Source organism: Hemibagrus wyckioides, linkage group LG09, assembly GCF_019097595.1.
Source record: "Hemibagrus wyckioides isolate EC202008001 linkage group LG09, SWU_Hwy_1.0, whole genome shotgun sequence".
Taxonomy (NCBI): domain Eukaryota; kingdom Metazoa; phylum Chordata; class Actinopteri; order Siluriformes; family Bagridae; genus Hemibagrus; species Hemibagrus wyckioides.
Genome location: NC_080718.1, coordinates 11868979 through 11884055, shown reverse-complemented (window position 1 = coordinate 11884055; position 15077 = coordinate 11868979). Strand labels below are relative to the sequence as shown.

General features: G+C 38.3%; 1 protein-coding gene across 2 annotated transcripts; it reads left to right on the top strand.

Annotated features, from left to right (window-relative positions):
- Positions 1 to 691: 691 nt before the first annotated feature.
- itpka (inositol-trisphosphate 3-kinase A) lies at positions 692 to 15032 on the top strand. Of its 2 annotated transcripts, none has more exons than XM_058399679.1 (7): positions 692 to 1373; positions 7530 to 7629; positions 7729 to 7942; positions 10232 to 10436; positions 11451 to 11552; positions 12280 to 12351; positions 13161 to 15032. In XM_058399679.1, the coding sequence occupies exons 1-7, from the start codon at positions 999 to 1001 to the stop codon at positions 13371 to 13373; spliced, it is 1281 nt and encodes a 426-aa protein (XP_058255662.1). In that variant the 5' UTR covers positions 692 to 998; the 3' UTR covers positions 13374 to 15032. The 2 variants fall into 2 exon arrangements, with proteins under 2 accessions (XP_058255662.1, XP_058255663.1); XM_058399680.1 differs by having other exon boundaries at positions 693 to 1373; positions 7533 to 7629.
- Positions 15033 to 15077: the final 45 nt, after the last annotated feature.

Genomic DNA, 15077 nt, shown 5'->3' with positions numbered 1-15077 from the left:
TAGTTTTGTTCTTGTTAGTATTGGTAATAGTTTTGTTGTTGTTAGTAGTGGTAATAGTTTCGTTGTTGTTAGTAGTGGTAATAGTTTTGTTCTTGTTAGTAGTGGTAATAGTTTTGTTGTTGTTAGTAGTGGTAATAGTTTCGTTGTTGTTAGTAGTGGTAATAGTTTTGTTCTTGTTAGTAGTGGTAATAGTTTTGTTGTTGTTAGTAGTGGTAATAGTTTCGTTGTTGTTAGTAGTGGTAATAGTTTTGTTCTTGTTAGTAGTGGTAATAGTTTTGTTGTTGTTAGTAGTGGTAATAGTTTCGTTGTTGTTAGTAGTGGTAATAGTTTTGTTCTTGTTAGTAGTGGTAATAGTTTTGTTGTTGTTAGTAGTGGTAATAGTTTCGTTGTTGTTAGTAGTGGTAATAGTTTTGTTGTTGTTAGTAGTGGTAATAGTTTTGTTGTTGTTAGTAGTGGTAATAGTTTTGTTGTTGTTAGTAGTGGTAATAGTTTTGTTGTTGTTAGTAGTGGTAATAGTTTTGTTCTTGTTAGTAGTGGTAACAGTTTTGTTGTTGTTAGTAGTGGTAACAGTTTTGTTGTTGTTGTTTGTACTAGTAAGTATAGTGTTGTGATTGTGGCGCATTAGTAGAGGGAAACCTCTCTAGGTGAGACGCAATAGGCTAAGCGAGCAGGTGCCAACGAGGAAATGAGTGAAACAAAGTCAGTGAGTCAGGAAGCAGAACAACAGAGAGATTGAAACGCGGAAGATCCCGTTTGGCCAAGTGAACCGCGCTGAGGTTATGTGTCACAGGGCTTCCCCACCGCTGCTGCAGAGCGCATCAAGACAAACACGACCAACTGGACTGCAACTCACATCTTCTGCGTATCACTGTGACGGACTTCCGTGATTATTGTACGGACTTGCTAGACGCAACATCGATCGACCAATCGCGGTGTAATAAGTGCTGCACTCTGGATTAAGGAGTGTAGATTTTCCTCTTAAAAATATTCTGTTATCGATGCCAAAAGAGAGGCGGAGGTCTCGGAAGGAGGCGTTGACCTGTAGCTCCTCTCCCCTGAGCAGCGGGAAAGAGCACCAGGGCCACTGCTCGTCCCCGCTGGTCTGTGATGAGCGGCTGCCGATGGCGAGCGCGCGCCCGGTGCCGCAGGTGACCGTGACCGCGGTGGAAGGCAGCGACGCGCGGGAGCTCGAGTACGAGGAGTTGGAGGCGCTGAACGGAGGCGCGCCGCTCCGCCGCAAACTCTCCACCTCGTCCGTGTCGTCCACCGGCTCGTCCGTGGTGTTAGAGGAGTCCGAAGACGACGTATTGAGCGACAACGAAACGAAGAGCAAAGGCATCGTTACTTTGGAGCATGTGGGAGACGGCGGAGAGGTGGGTCACTGCGTTTTGCGAGAGTACATTCAAGCGAAACTGAAGCTTTCGGTCCAACAGATCTTGTAAATCTCCTGCAGTAGTAAATCAAAGCGACTGGACTTTCTAGCCTTTGATCAATCTTACACCATGCAGTGAAACTTGGGCAGTCTCTCTCTAGTGGGTTCCTTTACAGAGACATTAAGCACGAGTCTGTGAGTAAAAATAGACGTTTGTCAGTGGAAATATTACAGTTGTTTTTAACACGTTTCAACAATTCACCCGACAGCTGTAATGAGTAAAAAGTCAAATATACACTTAAAGAAATTAAAGTAATTCTCGTTGTTGCTGTCGTGGTACAATGAAGGATTATTTTTCTACCTATAGTCGATATATTTGACATGGAAAATTGCATATACTATACCTTTAAAATTACTTTAAGGTACATGGAAAAACATTAACGAAGAAAAAACACATGTCCTAAGAGTAATGCTGTAAAAGTTACAATAGCCTAACTGGACGTTAAGGACCGTTAATGTAACTATTAAGGATTTACACTAAAAGTCGACCACATGCACACTAAAGACGCAAAACATGTATCCTCATGGTATCACCAGAGTGACGAGGAAAAGTTTGTACCTTTGCTTATTTTAGTGTATATTCAGGTGATGTTAAGACATGTTTGCAATCTGCGAGAACAGTTATAACTCACAAAAGTGTGAAAACTGGTATGGGCATATTATTATAACACCTAGGTAGAAATCTTTTCACCATGACTGTACGCTAAAACGCATGACTACGTTTGACTCTTTATCAGACTTAAGATCAATAAGGCCTTTCTGATAGACATCGCTTGTTAGTAACATTCATTTGAGGTTAGGAGTGGCATGATCAAAACACATTATAAGCTTTCGAGACCTTTTGTTGAGCCCTATTTATAATGTTAGAGTAGCATTTAATATATAATCTGGAAAACACAAAGTAGTATTTTATCTGAAGTGTGAAGTGTGTGTGTGTGTGTGTGTGCGTGTGTGTTCCATTATTTGCCAAGTGTCGACTCTTGTTTTGGATGAACGTGCTGTTCTCGGAATCCTGTTCGTTGATCGCATCCATAGAAGGCGTTAACAGTCAAGGAACTTTAAACACATGCAGCGTCTTGCAGTCTGGAAGGCATGTCTGCACAATATCCAACCTGAGCCTTCAGAGGCCTTCAAAAGTTCATCATTTCCTACTTGATGATCTTATTTTGTTGACCCTTCAATTGTTCAAAAGAGACAAAAACCTGCAGTGATTCTTTACAAAGGGCATTATTTTTTCTCGAATATCCCATGGAATCTAGTAGTACACACAAGGCAATCTTATCTAGGCATATTCGAAGAAAACAAACCTTTAGCGCTGTGACATTTAAAACTGAAGCCACATCATTCAGAGGGCATTTTCACTACCTCTTTAAAAAGGAACAACTTCAGGCCTGTTGAAATACCACTCAACAGATCATCACAGCGATTAGACTGAGTGTGCTTCATATATTCCTGACTTAGCTAAACAAAGAGTTCTTTATTTAGCTTGTTCTTGTTTAATAGCGCACAGTTATACGGTAACGCAGAGTGAACGATTACTCTTGACTGTAGGGTTTTTTTTTTTTTTTTCCATCTCAGAGCCTGCACATCCATCCAGTTAATGAAAACAAAGCGTCAGGCTCTCGGTTACTTTCAGTAAAATGACTAAGAACTGTCCACTGTAGAGAGTTTACATGTCAAACCAGAACATGGTTCAATCAGCCTGTGTGTAAGGTGACATTTTGGTCAAGCACAGTTGGTTTACAAAGTGCTATCATCTTCTTAGGCCTCCTCTCTGCATACATATACTCTGCATACACACAGATGAATATAATATTTACAGTATATTTACTCTGAAACCTTGCTGTATTGAAACAGAATTTTGTGTTAAAGTATTTCTTGGTGAGTACATGATGTAATATTTGCTGCAGACAAACGATTTGTTGTTTTAATACAAGCATGGCAGTCACTTAGCTCTCCCACCCAAGATTTATAAGAGTTTAAGAGCTAACTCGGGCATGTTTGCATATAATATCCAATATGACTGTACAATTCAATATTTGACTTATGGGTGTGTTACAGATCTGTGCATTTACTCTTGTACTAGTTTAAATTCTGATGTTGTGCAAAAGCTTGATTGTTCTTATTGCTTATCTGTCCACATGGGAGTTCTCAACGAATCCACAATACAAGTTCTGTCATGGAAAGTAGATAACATTTGAAAAATAGCTTACCTGATCCTTTTTATCTTCTGCGTTCCTTTATATCAAGAGTCCTGAGGTTAATGTTGCACACGCATGTCTGTATCTGTTTATAACTAGGACACGGCCGATTATTTAGAAGCAATTATTTACAACTCTTTCATTGTTTCAGATTGTGTGCTCAACATTTCAGCGGTGACCTTTTACTATACACTGTTGTGTGTCAGAATATGTGTTTTGTGTATGTGCGTGTGTGTGTATGCGTAGGTGGGGGAGTGTGTGTAGGTGTGTGCACATGTTAGTGGAGAAAAATGCCATTTGAATTCAGGAAGGTTAATAGGTTCTAAAACTAAATGTCGCCTGCAAGACCTTTCATATGTACGGACCAAACAACAATATTTTACAATGTGGGTGCTGTGATGGTATGATTAGGACTGATTATTAGAATTTGTTATATATATCATTTACTAATGAACAATCACACAATCACTGCTTGTCATATGACTGAGGAACCAGAACCAGAGATTTTCATTTTTTATTTTTTTTTCGATCCAGAATGAAGTAATAACAAGACTAACATTCCCGGTACTGATACTGATACCTTGTAAAAAGAGGAAATTTTTGTGCACATTAATAACAAGAATTGGATGTGAAAAACATTTCAAGACTGCCACTGTGACTTACAGCAAAAATAAAAAAGTTCAGCTAGTTAAAGGTTCTGAAAGTCAACCGAAAACACACTTAGTTGAAATCCTAAACGCTAATTCTAACTAAAATACAGTTCCAGGACACGTGTAACGTGTCACATTTGACCTCATTATATGTGAGTATGAAATATTTCCACTACTGCAGCTTTTTCCTTTCAGCCATGTTATTTAAAATGCATGCTCACTCTCATTCAGGATTTCATACAGGTTTGTTTGATTATCATTATTAGTAATAAGTACACAGTATCAGTATTGAACAATTTGGATTCATAAAAGGAAAGAATTGAAAGTGTTTAGATGTTTAGATAATACACACAGAGGCATGTTGGTAAAGGAAATAAACTTTTAAGACAGCTCACTAATTAAATATGATTACATAATTATTCATGTTTTGTATTTGAAACATAATTTAGAAATTGGGCTATCATGGAAGATTTTGAGATTAAGCTCTTTTTTATATCTTTTTACATTAGCCCTCCTAACAACCCCCATACCCCCACCCCTCCCAACAAATATAGTTGAAATGTATTTGCTGGATATATTTGCTGTTTTAAATGATGTTTCAGGTAGTGGAAAAAATACCACTTTAATATCACAATAATATGACTATGTGGTGTTAATAACATGGTAATAACCATTTATTTAGTATTAGCTACAATGAAAAAAGGCTTGATGAAGGTAATTGAAATGCATGTATTGGTTCTAAGTGATTAAATTAACATAAACACACCTAGTTTTCATTCATCCAACATGATTTGTGCAGGTATCACAATCCTGAATAAAGATAAGCCCCGAGCTCACACCTGAGCCGAGACTCAAAGCAACAATGCTGGTGTTTTGTAACAGACATGTAACCACTGGGCTAAACAGCTAGTTAGAATAAACTTTCACACAAGCAATAAAACCATCTTTGTTGAGAAACTATATATATATATATGTGTGTGTGTGTGTGTGTGTGTGTATATATATATATATATATATATATATATATATATATATATATATATATATATATATAAAACCTAATATATCCTACACGTAATATTTTTACTTCAATCCGACTGACCACATATTCCTTTTTTTCAGTGTTTTGAAATTTTGAAATGATCCAGTCATGTAATAAGAAGCACAAGTAGTTCAAATAAATATCACAGAACAGTTTGTAAATATTTGGCTGGTTTTGGATCAGCACTCAAAGCACTTTGGTTTAAAATGAAATCATTATATGAAGTTTGACTGCAGAAGGTTTGCTCTCTGATCTTTATAAACAGCTTCAGTGAAAAGCAAAAAGATGGCTATGTGTTTGCACTTTGCCAGCATTTGCTGGTGTCTGTGGGTCACATACTTTAGGCAGTCGTTCACTGAAAAGGGTTTGCGACCTCTTATTTTATGTATTTACGCAATTTTATTTAATATTATGTTAATTTGTCTAATTATTGAGGGCACCCTGGATTGAATGGTGACCAGGCTGTTAAATTGCAAATGGAATTACATCCGTGCCAACTGTCATGCTGGCCGTGTTTACTGGAAAAAAAAAAACGATTTCTCTGTCGGCTTTGCTAATGAGCAGTAACACAAACAAAGGCGAGCTCAGCCGAGATACCGAGCGATTCTTTCTCTGGCTCGAGAAAGTCGTGTCCTCGTAATAAAGCCCTGTTAGTGCTCCACATGGCACATTTTACAAACGACCATCTCGGATTGTATATATACTTTGCTACAGGATGACCAACAATGAAATTCTGCAAATATTTACATTCTTTGGATTTTTGCAGCTTAATTGCTCGTAAATTGGGCGTCAAACATTTGCTGGTTAATCCTAAATCAAATTAATGCTTGATCTGACTGCTGACAGTGTTTGAGGATGTAGAATTAGTGTGATTTTCCATGGGCTGGGTGCAGAGTGGCATGCTGATGGAGATGAAGTGACACACTTACAATAATACTGACTCATGCTTTTTTTTCCCTAAACTCGACTCAGTTCTCTAACTTAGAAATAAGAAACCTACACGTCTACAAGAATTACATCCATTTATACCATACCAAGTGCTGCTGAATTCCCAAATCTGACCTGGTCACAATGTGTCAGTTTCTTTTCTGCTGCAGTTCAGCTTAGACTTGAATGCATTAAGAATGAAGATTCAACATTTTTTTGTCACGTGCACAGTTCTATATAGTATACATCTTGCTCCTTCTTACCACCTAAATAATCTACTTTAAAAAGATAACTTCAAACTAAGACTGAATAGATATAAGAAGCAAACAGAAATAATGTTGACGTAATTATGTCACATGCAGTAACTATATAGTTACACTATAGTATCACCTAATTGATACTGTGAAGCTTTCCAGGTTCTTATAAAGTTTTAATTTATTTAAAATGAAAAGAGAGTAAAGTAAAAAAAAATGGCAAGAAGGAAGGCTGTTTATAGCTGTGTAATGTAAGTGTTATCCAGAAACTAGCTTCATGGCTTTTCCACAGTATTAAATGTAAATAAAAACAGAAACAAACTGATTTGTTGTTCTTTAATAAATAAAAAGTGTAACGGTTGGCAGTTACAAAAATTCAGTAGTTTGATATGGTATAATGGTATGAACCCAAAATAATCCCATTTGGTGATTTGTTGGGGAAATGAATTTTTCCTTCATTTTCTCCATCCCATTTTGGTAACCTGCCAATTCCCACCCACTATCCAGCTCTATCTTTGCCTGATCGCAACCTACTGGGGCAAGTAAAAGCTCACCTGTGCTTCCTCTGAGAGACATGAAGCCCACATCTTTCCAAATGTCTGCTCACGTTGTAGCACATGGCAGCGCAACACACTCAGAGATAAACACTCTTCCACATACACAAGCTCACAGCCACCCTTGATTGGCTAGTGTCACTGTGATTGATGCTAGGAAAGAGAGAGAGAGTATTCTTTCACCCCGGGTTTGTAAATTCGAACTCACGTTTCAGGAGAGAAAATGGCTGAATGTTTTTGTGTATTCCTTACTTGATTGAATGTCAGTTCAGCTTTGTTGTTTGTACTGCTGTGGTCCTCTACTGTTGTTGGGATGTGGTAGTGTAGTGCTTAAGGTGTTGGAAAATTGTGATTACCCAGATCCTCCACGCTGCTGCTGTTGACGTAAGCAAAACGTCTTTTCAGTACTCAAACACTTGCACCTCATACAATTAAACAGCAGTTAACAGTTGTGTTTAATGTGTCTCAGCAGGTGAAACCATGGTGGATGTTAAAGACTGTCGTCCATTGGCAAGTTGTAGCCTCGCAGAGAAAACGATTGTCTTGGGTTCAGTTAGCCGGTCATAAAGGTAAGACTGCTTCATCCTGAAATAAATTTAACACTAACATACAACCAATGACTTCTAACCATGTAGTGTTTTTTATCATTATTATTATTATTAATGCAGGCAGCTTCAAAGCAGGGGAAGAGGGGACCATCCTGAAGAAGTACGCCGAGAACGAGAAGCTATGTTTCGAGCGCTTAAGCGGAGACGTGCTGGAACAATTTGTACCAGCGTATCGCGGAACGGTTGAGAGAGATGGAGAGCTCTTCCTGCAGATGCGCGACCTGCTGACCAGCTTCGACGGACCAAACGTCATGGACTGCAAGATGGGAATGAGGTTAGTAATTAAACAGCAAAAAACTTGCTTGTGAAAGGTAGATTTATAAACTGCAAACCTTTTCAGTGAGATATAATGTCAAAGGACCTGTTGGATACAGACTAATAGCTGTGCTTTTACTAAATTACTAAATGCTTCTTTAAAGCAGATGGTGTGTTATGCAATAAATAACAGATTAGGGATCCATGTGGTCAGTAAGTGTCATGTAAAAAAAACAAAAAAACAGAGATGCTGTGGATAAAACGAGGTGGATGAAAAAGTGATGCAAATATTTAAGTCAGTGCATCGTGACTGCATTTTGCTAGAACTGCCAAATGCTAGTCCTAATTATTTAATATACAGCAAGTTTTAAATCTATGCAGTTAAATCTGAAGTGAAAAAACGTTCATATTTTTTGTTCAGAGGGAGAGATGAGTTTGGATTAGGCATGTAAATGAATACCTGTGTTATTCAGAAAGGAAGTTACTGTGGTCTGGTTCACAGAAGATTAAATGAAGTTTGTTCATGTTGCTTATGCTCAGCCCTCACATTAAAATCACTGACAGATGAAGTGAATAACACTGATTATATTGTTACAGTGGCATCTGTCAATGAGCGGGATATATTAGGCAGCAAGCAAACAGTCAGTTCTCAAAGCTGACGTATTAGAAGCTGGAAAAAATGGGCAAGCATAAAATGTCTAAACTTTGTGGCTAAGGGCCACATTGTGATGGCTAGACAACTGGGTCAGAGCATCTCCAAAACAACAGGTCTTGTGGGGTGGTCACATATATGCAGTGGCTTCCTACCAAAAGAATGAAAGAAAAACAGCCAGCATCAGGGCCACAGACACCCAATACTCACTGATGCATGATAGGAGCGAAGGCTAGTACATCTGTTCTGATCCCACAGAAGAACTACTGTAGCACAAATTGCTGATAAAGTATGCGTATAAGTTTATATTGTATGTTATATATTGTTCAAAAATATGTAATCCCACACACATCTCTAATTGAGATGAGTTATGAACTCGAGTGATAAATTTGAGGAACTATTTACAGAATTTACAGAAGCAGAATTGGGTTTTTTTCTGTGATTCAGCAGCCACAGTGGTAGGGTTTCTATTTATAATAATAATAATAATAATAATAAACCTTTTGTTTTAGGCTACACCTAATTCAGAAATTCAGATTTAATTCCATATTCAGATTCAGTTCAATATATATATATATATATATATATATATATATATATATATATGTGTGTGTGTGTGTGTGTGTGTGTGTGTGTGTGTGTGTGTGTGTGTGTATTTTGTTAACTAACCAGATAGTGTACGTTCCTAATTTCTGCACATTTCAGTAAGGATCACACATCAAGAGAAAAGAAGGAGAGCTAACATGAATTATTTTAATTCTGAGCAGTTGATGATTTAGTCAAATATTAATCATGATCATGTTTTATGTATTTGTTATTGATGCATATAAGGCTGAAATGAGTGACTGTGCGTGTGTGTGTGTGTGTGTGAAGTTCAACTTCAGCCTGTTTAAACACCTGTTTTAGCTCTTGGTCTGTTTCCTGTCAAGGCAGAGAGAGAGAGACTAAAGCTTAAGCTCATAAAAAATGAAGACACTCACAATTATCAAGTGAGGCATGAATTTCCGGCACAGAGCACTCTCTTTGCACACATACACAAGCACACATGGGGTGTCCCTTAGGGCTTCCTTCTCATACACTTTACACATGACAGATACTTAGACATGTTTTCGGAGGAGTCCCCTGCTGACTTCCTCTTTTTACACAGGAAATCACAAGAAGAATGAAATTGAAACTCGCACTAAAAAAATAAGAACATGAAAACAACAAGGTTAAGCAACTCCACTGTGCTATTTTTTTTTGTCTGATACTGAAATGGTAAATTAAAAAGTATGATAAAGTGTGAATTTTATTTAAGGATATATATTATTTAAGGTTATCTAAAATTAGGCCAAAGATTTCCACCACACTATACTCAGAAGTCCTGTACAGGAAATGGCCCGACAATCAGATGTACTACACGACGTCGTAAAATTATAGTCGAGCCATTCAATCACTTGCTATCACTGAAAAAGCCCAGATAAAACGGATACTATAAATCCTAGCTTCAGAGAGTCTTTTTCAATCCGGCAACCCTTTTAAAAGCAAGTATGAAAGGGTTTTTGTCTGCTGTAAAAGGCTTCATCAGATTTCTCAGCAGGCGTCATCAAGCTCTTCACAGCCCCTCTTTCAGAGAGTGACTCACACCTCGCTACATATTCTCTCCTTTTCCATCAGAACCTATCTGGAGGAAGAGCTGGTGCGAGCCAGGGAGAAGCCCAAGCTGCGCAGGGATCTGTATAACAAAATGCTGGAGGTGGACACCGAGGCTCCAACTGCCGAGGAACACAAGCAGCAGGCCGTGACCAAGCTCCGGTACATGCAGTGGAGGGAGACTATCAGCTCCACCAGCACTCTGGGCTTCCGCATCGAGGGCATAAAGGTGCCTGCACAGGCAAAAAAAACAAACATTTGATGAGGGAGGACACACTTAGTATCAGTGGAAACAGGATACAGAGTATGAATTATTCAACATGATCCCATGTGCATGTAAATGTCAACATAAAGGTTAGGCCGCAAATATTGACTTGCAGTAATTGCCATTTACCTCACCAGCAAATATGAGTAAGGCAATAGTTCTGTATATATATAACATATATGTATAGAGAGCTGGGAAACCCGACACGTAACGAAATTTTCTTCTGAAACTGAACATGTTCTGCCTTTTGCATGCATCTTAACCAAAGATACTGTAGCATTCAGTAAAATGAAGTTGAAGTAAAGGAACAGTTGTGTTTAAAGACTTTTAAAGTTTCCCTGCAGACATCTTTAGCCAGAGAAAACGTTTTTTATCACCTCGATTGGTAAATTCTGTCCTTACCCAAAATCATCTTTGCAGATTAGCAAGATTTTAAAAAAGCATGTTACACCATCATTTAGGTGCTAAATAAATTCATGCTTTCTTGAAGTCGAGGTGTCCGGCTAGAAACCATAAAGATAGCTTTGGACTGCAGTTACCACAGTTCTGCATTCATGTCTCCATTAGTGAACAGTTGATAACATCAACAAGATAGACTCCATGGTAAAACACTGTTGCGCAGTTGCACATTTTGGCCATAGTTATAGAGGGGAATTATTTACCCAGATGAGGATGAGTTCCCCTTTTGTGTCTGGTTCCTCTCAAGGCTTCTTCCTCATATCGTCTCGGTTTTTTCCTTCCTATCACCGCCTGTTGTTGTCTCATCAGGGCTAAATTTAAAACAAATTTATAAATATATCCTGAATCTATTTATTTCTGTAAAGCTGCTTTGAGACAGTGTCTGTTGTTAGAAGCAGTATATCATATCTATCTATCTATCTATCTATCTATCTATCTATCTATCTATCTATCTATCTATCTATCTATCTATCTATCTATCTATCTATCTATCTATCTATCTATCTATCTATCCAACAGAAAGCAGATGGAACATGCCGGACAGACTTTAAGAAGACTCACTCAAGGGAAGAAGTCACACAGGTCTTCAAGGAATTTGTCAGCGAGAACGGAAAAATAATTGTGCGTAAAAAGAACCAGATCATCCAGTTTGGTTAGCTCTCACAGCAAATATCCTCACTATTATTAAAGAGGAAACAATGTACTTAAAATATACAGCTAGTATGAACACACAGAATTATGATTACTCCAGATGTACCATCTTATCTTGGATTTATCTGACTTCAGTCGATTTTACAACGATGATGATTCACGTGGAAGATATTTTAATCTCCTCAGTATTTCACTTCTCTCTCAGGACTCGCTGTCAGATCCAGACTTGGATTGCTAACACATAAATTGACTATTTAAATGTTAAAATGAAAATAAATAAAATCACTATTTAATGTTAAGGGGGTTAAAACATTGTGTACTGTGAACCAGTGCTAACTAGCACTCTACCTAACTAGCTAGAAGACAAGCTATGACCAACAACAGTTCAACACATTTTTTGTTTTTTGCGGGGTTGTTGCATTTAAAAATGTTTGTTTTTGCTGAAGCTCCACCGCAGAAGTTTGCACAGATTAAAGCGATCAGAAAATCTTTACATTCTGGAGGGACTGTTAAATTGTGCAATGCAGGGCTGGATCAAATTAGAAAAGCAGAGTATGACACAAAACAATACAATATTAGGTTGTATTTGTATTATTTCTATATTATGCTATATTTACTGTCTGGACACTAAGTTTTGTATTTGCCATATAGCGCTGTGTTTAATGCTGGGTTTCTTCTTCGTATTTGTCTGTTACAGAGCTCCTACATTAGGAGGTTGGAGGATATCAAACAGACCCTGAAGTCTTCAGACTTCTTCATGAAACATGAGGTAAATTCCAGCACTTTTGTGCTTTTGCTCCTTGTCTATGTGTTTATGGTTTGAACTCATGGCAGATAAGATCTACCTTCCTTCTTTTCAAATGACACCACATGAATGTGCTCAGGTGCTTTTATGGTCTCTTGTCATTTCGAGACTGGGCTACTGCACCTCACACCTGGCAGATCTGCCCTGAGTGCTATTTGACAACTGATGCAGAATGCAGTTGTGTGACTTGTTTTCAATCTTCCTAATCTCTCCTACACCACACCATTGCTCCACTCCCTTCACTGGCTTCCTCTAGCAGATTTAAAACACTGATGTTTGCCTACAAAGCCAAAAACAATCCAGCACCCACTTACCTCAAAGCACTCATCATACCACATACTGCATCACACTATCTTTGTTCTTTAGCACTGCTAGACTGATTCCATCACCCTTCGGTGTACAGTGAAGCTACGTGTCATGACTCTTTGTTGTGACATCAAGGTGGTCGAACAAACTTCCCCTAGATGTCAGACAACAAACTAAAGACCTACGTCTTTCTGAAGTACTGAAGCCCTAAAAAACTAAAAACCTGTTGTCTGTGTGCTTTTCCTGCTATATTAGCTCCTCAGAGTTTTTATTAGACTGATGGTATTCTTAGTCCATGACCTAGTGAACCACTGTCAGGATGTGTTTATCAATAGAGTCTTCAGCGCACTTCCGAAGGTCGCTTTGGATGAAGGCATCTGCCAAATGCTGTAAATGTAATTGAGTAGATTGCACTGTCAAATAACCCACATCTTTAATGACATGTTATGGAACATTTAATTTCCCAGGTGATTGGGAGTTCAATGCTGTTTATCCACGACCACACAGAGCGAGCTGAAGTCTGGCTCATCGATTTCGGGAAGACCACAGCTCTCCCTGATGGTCAGACGCTGGATCACGAAAAACCCTGGCAAGAGGGCAACAGAGAGGACGGATACTTATGGGGCCTTGACAACCTGCTGCTCACCCTCCGCTCCCTGCCAGCACAGTGCTCTTACTGAACTTTAACACGGACCCTTTTCCATTGTGCCATGGGGAAATAAGTGATAATCCTTTCATTTGCAAAATAAAATCACCTGTGCTCTCTCGACGCTTTAGCTTCTGAGCTGCATATCAGCCAGCTTTTCTTTCAAACCAGTAATTGTCCAAGAGTCCGTGAAAGAGTAATTGAATTCAGTGCATCGTGTCCCTAGCTAATAAAGTTGGAGAATTTACAGAAGACACTGACGTCAATTAGTACCCTGTTTGTCAGCAGCCTTAATTTAAATGACCATACAACCACAGTGAAGACTGTTATTACACCAGTGTACTCTCAATACACAATCCACCATTACAGTACTAAAACTGAAAGTTCATTAACAACAAATTATCCTAAACAAGACGAGCCAGTTTGCCTTTCTTGGAGGTAAGCTTTTATGATGTATTTTATGACAATAAGTCAGTGCTAATGTGTACCAGACTGATATGTACTGTTCTTCTCAGAGAATCAGAAACACAGAGCCTATTATGCGTGCACAACCTAAGCAAGAACATTATCACAAGACATCCACCCACACCACATCTGGGGGTGGCTCACCAGATTTATTTGCCACGCTCACACACTTGCTTTTCTCTTGAGCCTTATCTTAAGACCAGTTTTGTGATCATTCTTTGTATTCTCACTTCGAGGTGTTGTGGAATGACTCACTTGTTTGTGCGGTGCCTTTTAGTGCGTTTAGTGCAAACGAAGACTTGCCTATTCAAGCAATTACTGGTGTAATGGCAAGTGAACATTGGCTTAATGCAGGTTATGACTCATGAGCAAATTGTACCAACAGTCTTGGAAATAGGAGAGCACAGCAGGAACCTTAGTCATCTGTTCCACAGTGCAGTAATGTGTAATGCTAAAAAGTCTGCATATAATAATTAAATAACATGCACTAGTAAAGAAACTACTGCAGTGTTAACTATTGCAGGCAGCATTTTTAATCTTTTGTGTTATGCAAGGTTGCTCTGATTGGATTTGCACCACAAGAGCAGAACTATTTTCCAGCCTTAGGTTTGTTGAGGTGAAATCCTAGGACTGCCAAGGAGAAACTGTTGACCCTTTGGGCAAGGCATTTAACCCTTAGTCCCTCCAATACCTAAACCTAGATCCTTGTGATAAAACAAAATCACTATCATCTCCACAAACTATAAGACCATGTCTCTCTGTGTGATTTTCTTTTTTCCCCATCTTAAACTCTTTCTTCTCTTTCTTCTCCTGTGCTATTTCTTAATAAGGGACTGTCCACTAGTATCCATTCCCTCTGTCGAAATTTTAAACACGTGTATGGGTTTACGAGGGTCTGTGGGTTTAAACCCCTGATCATTTTTAGAGACTTTCCTACTTGAATATCACTAGTATGCAATTAATCAGTGTATATACATTTCTGATGGTTTTTAAAGCTTGTCTTGTGGCTTTTCTTGTTGATATTTTTAAAGGCTTTATTGTGTTTTTATGGTGTTAAGCATTAAGTGTAAAAACCCGGGCTGCAGTTTGCTTATCTAGATTTCTCTAAAAGTATTTTCCATGTCAGATCGGACAAATTTTTACCTTCAAACACTATTGTTTTTAGGGACAAGGTGACAGTATTTGTTGTCACAGGATGAACACATATGAGATGTTCTCATAATAAAAAATCTTTAGAATGTTTATTTTGTTGTCTTTTTTTTCCCCTCAAGAT